We start from the raw sequence: 2763 nt of genomic DNA, 5'->3' as shown, positions 1-2763 counted from the left end.
GGCACGGGGGGGGGGGGGGGGGGGGGGAGACGGGACCCAGGCGTCCCAGTTCACTGCCCCCCCCGCGCCGTAAGGGACCCAGGCGTCCCAGCCCCGCCCCCGGGGAGGGGCCAGACGGCCGGCCCCGCCTCGGGGAGGAGCTATGCTGCCAGCCCCGCCTCCGGGGTGGAGCCAAGCGTCCGGCCCCGCCCCCGTTTCCTGCCGGGAGGGGCCGCGGCCGGAGCGGAGGCGGCAGGTGGGAGCGGACCCCCCCCCTCCCCGGGACCCCCGATCCCCCCCTGCACCCCTAAATCCTTCCTGCAGCCCCTATGCACCCTCCAGTCCCCCCCTGCACCCCCAAATCCACCCTGCGCTCCGCCTGCACCCCCCACTTCCCCTCTGCACCCCCAGATCCTCCCCGCAGCCCCAGATCCCTCCTGCACCCCCTATGCACCCCCCAGTCCCCTCCTGCACCCCTAAATCCACCCTGCGCTCCCCCTGCACCCCCCCACTTCCCCCAGCACCCCCAGGCCCCCCTGTGCACCCCCAAATCCTTCCTGAATCCCCAAATCCTCCCTGCACCCCCAAATCCTCCCTGCACTCCCCCCGCACCCCTAAATCCCCCCTGCAACCTCCCTGCACCCTGAATCCCCCCTGTGCTCTGCCTGCACCTCCCACTTCCCCTCTGCACCCCCAGATCCCCCCGTGCATCCCCAAATCCTCCATGCACCCCCAAATCTTCCCTGAAGCCCCTATGCACCCCCAGTCCCCCCCGCACCCCCAAATCCTCCCTGCAGCCCCTATGCACCCCCCTCAGTCCACCCCTGCACCCCCCAATTCCGCCTTGCACCCCCAAATCCCCTGACCACCCCCGTAGCCCCCAGCCCTCTGAGCCCTGACCCTCAGTGACCCCTGAACCCCCGCACCCCCCAAATGCCCCCCCCAACCCCCCCTGCACCCCGCAGTAGTGCCCTGTCCCCCCTTGATCCAGCCCCGGAGGGGGGGGAGACACAGCTGGGCTACCCCCCCCCCAAGCTGCCGTGACTCAGTTTCCCCTCGGAGACAGCGGGAGGGGGTCCCCATGGTAGTGGGGGTTCCCCAGGGACCCCTCTTGGGGTGTTGGGGGGCCCCCACTCACCCCGTGTGCCCCCCCCCAGGTCCTGGAGCTGTCACCTGCCATGTGGGACCCTGGTGCAGGTAAGTGGGGGGGGGGCAAACCGGGGTGGGGGGGCAGAGACCCCCAAAATGGGGGGCTGCATGGGGGCTGCCTCGGCCCCCCTCCTGCCCCCCCCCCCGGGGCAGTGAGGGGGTCGGGGTCCCCCCTTCAATTTTCTCTTTTCTCCCCCCCGCCCTAGGGCAACCGCCCCCCCCCAACCCTGTGTACCCCCCAAACCCCACATACCCCCCCCAGCCCCCACCCCCCAACCCGGCATATCCCCCCCAGCCCGCATACCCCCCCCCCGGGGTACCCCCAAACCCACTGGTGGGTCCCGGGCAGCCCCTGTACCCCCCCGGGGCCCCCCCATATCCCCCAGGGGCTCCATTGGCCCCCTCAGGGCCCCCCCTGTGCCCGATGGGACCCCCGGGGTGCCCCACCCCGCACCCTGGGGTGCCCCCCCTGTACCCCCCCGGGCTGGACAAGAAGGCGGCGAAGAAGATGAAGAAGAGGATGAAGAAGGCTCAGAAGAGGCACAAGGTGAAGGGGGGGACACACACATGGGGGGGGACGATGACACAGAGGGGGTCACCTCCCCCCCCCCCAGCCCCTCCCAGGTGCTCATGGTTGTCCTGTCCCCCTGCAGCGCTCTTCCTCCTCCTCCTCCTCCTCCTCCAGCAGCGACTCCGACTGAGGCCACCACCACCGCCCGGCACCTGTGTCCCGCCGTGGCCACCCGGGACCACCCGTGTCTGCCCGTGTGAAGCCATGACCACCTGTGTCCACCTGGGACCTCCCGTCTCCTTCCATGACCACATGTGACCAACCAGGACCACCCATGAGCCCCTGTGTCCGTCCATGAGCACCCATGTCCACCCATGTCCTCCTATGCCCACCCATGACCACCTGGGACCTCTCGTCTGCTTCCGTGACCATGTGTGACCAAGCAGGACCACCCATGACCATCTGTGTCCACCCATGACCATCTGGAACCACCCATGACCACCCGTGTCCACCTGGGACCTCTCGTGTCCACCTGGGACCATGCGTGACTAACCAGGACCACCCATGGCCACCCGTGTCCTCCTGTGCCCACCCATGACCACCCGTGTCTACCTGGGACCTCCCGTGTCCATCCATGACCACGCGTGACCACCCATGTCCACCCGTGACCTCCTGTGTCCACCCGTGACCACCCGTGTCCACCATGTCCCCTCTCCCTGTGGTCCTGGGGGCAGACCCTGGCTGCTGGGGGGGGGTTGTGGGGGTGCCCCTGCTGCCCCCCCAATAAAGCCCTGGGACACCCCCCTGTGTCAGCGTCTCCTTCCCACTGTTGGGGGGGTCGAGGGGGGGGAGACACGACACAACACAACCCCCCCATCTGCCCTTGGTGGGGGGGGAGGAAGCTGCCCCTTTACCCCCCAACCTGCCCCCCCCCCCCGCATTGCCCCTCCTGCCCCTTGTTGCTCCCACGTTCTCCTTCTCCCCCACCCCCTTCTTGCCCCCCATTACCCCCTTCTTGCCCCCTCCCACCCCTTATTACCCCCCAGCCCCCCCAATTGCCCTTCCTGCCCCTGTTGCCCCGCCATATCCCCCGAAGTCCTCCAAACCGCCAGCGGCGCTGACGG

The 2763-nt window shown here is 69.6% G+C and overlaps 1 protein-coding gene across 1 annotated transcript; it reads left to right on the top strand.

Moving 5' to 3' along the window:
* The first annotated feature begins 142 nt into the window (after positions 1 to 142).
* Positions 143 to 2446, top strand: PRR13 (proline rich 13). The gene is made up of 4 exons (XM_069806526.1): positions 143 to 235; positions 1137 to 1176; positions 1335 to 1675; positions 1782 to 2446. Exons 1-4 carry the CDS (start codon positions 143 to 145, stop codon positions 1827 to 1829), a joined length of 522 nt encoding a protein of 173 aa, XP_069662627.1. The 3' UTR covers positions 1830 to 2446.
* The last annotated feature ends 317 nt before the right edge of the window (positions 2447 to 2763 follow it).

Source organism: Haliaeetus albicilla, chromosome 18, assembly GCF_947461875.1.
Source record: "Haliaeetus albicilla chromosome 18, bHalAlb1.1, whole genome shotgun sequence".
NCBI classification, from domain to species: Eukaryota; Metazoa; Chordata; class Aves; order Accipitriformes; family Accipitridae; genus Haliaeetus; species Haliaeetus albicilla.
The sequence above is the reverse complement of the archived record's forward strand: the minus strand, read 5'-3'. Positions and strand labels throughout refer to the sequence as shown.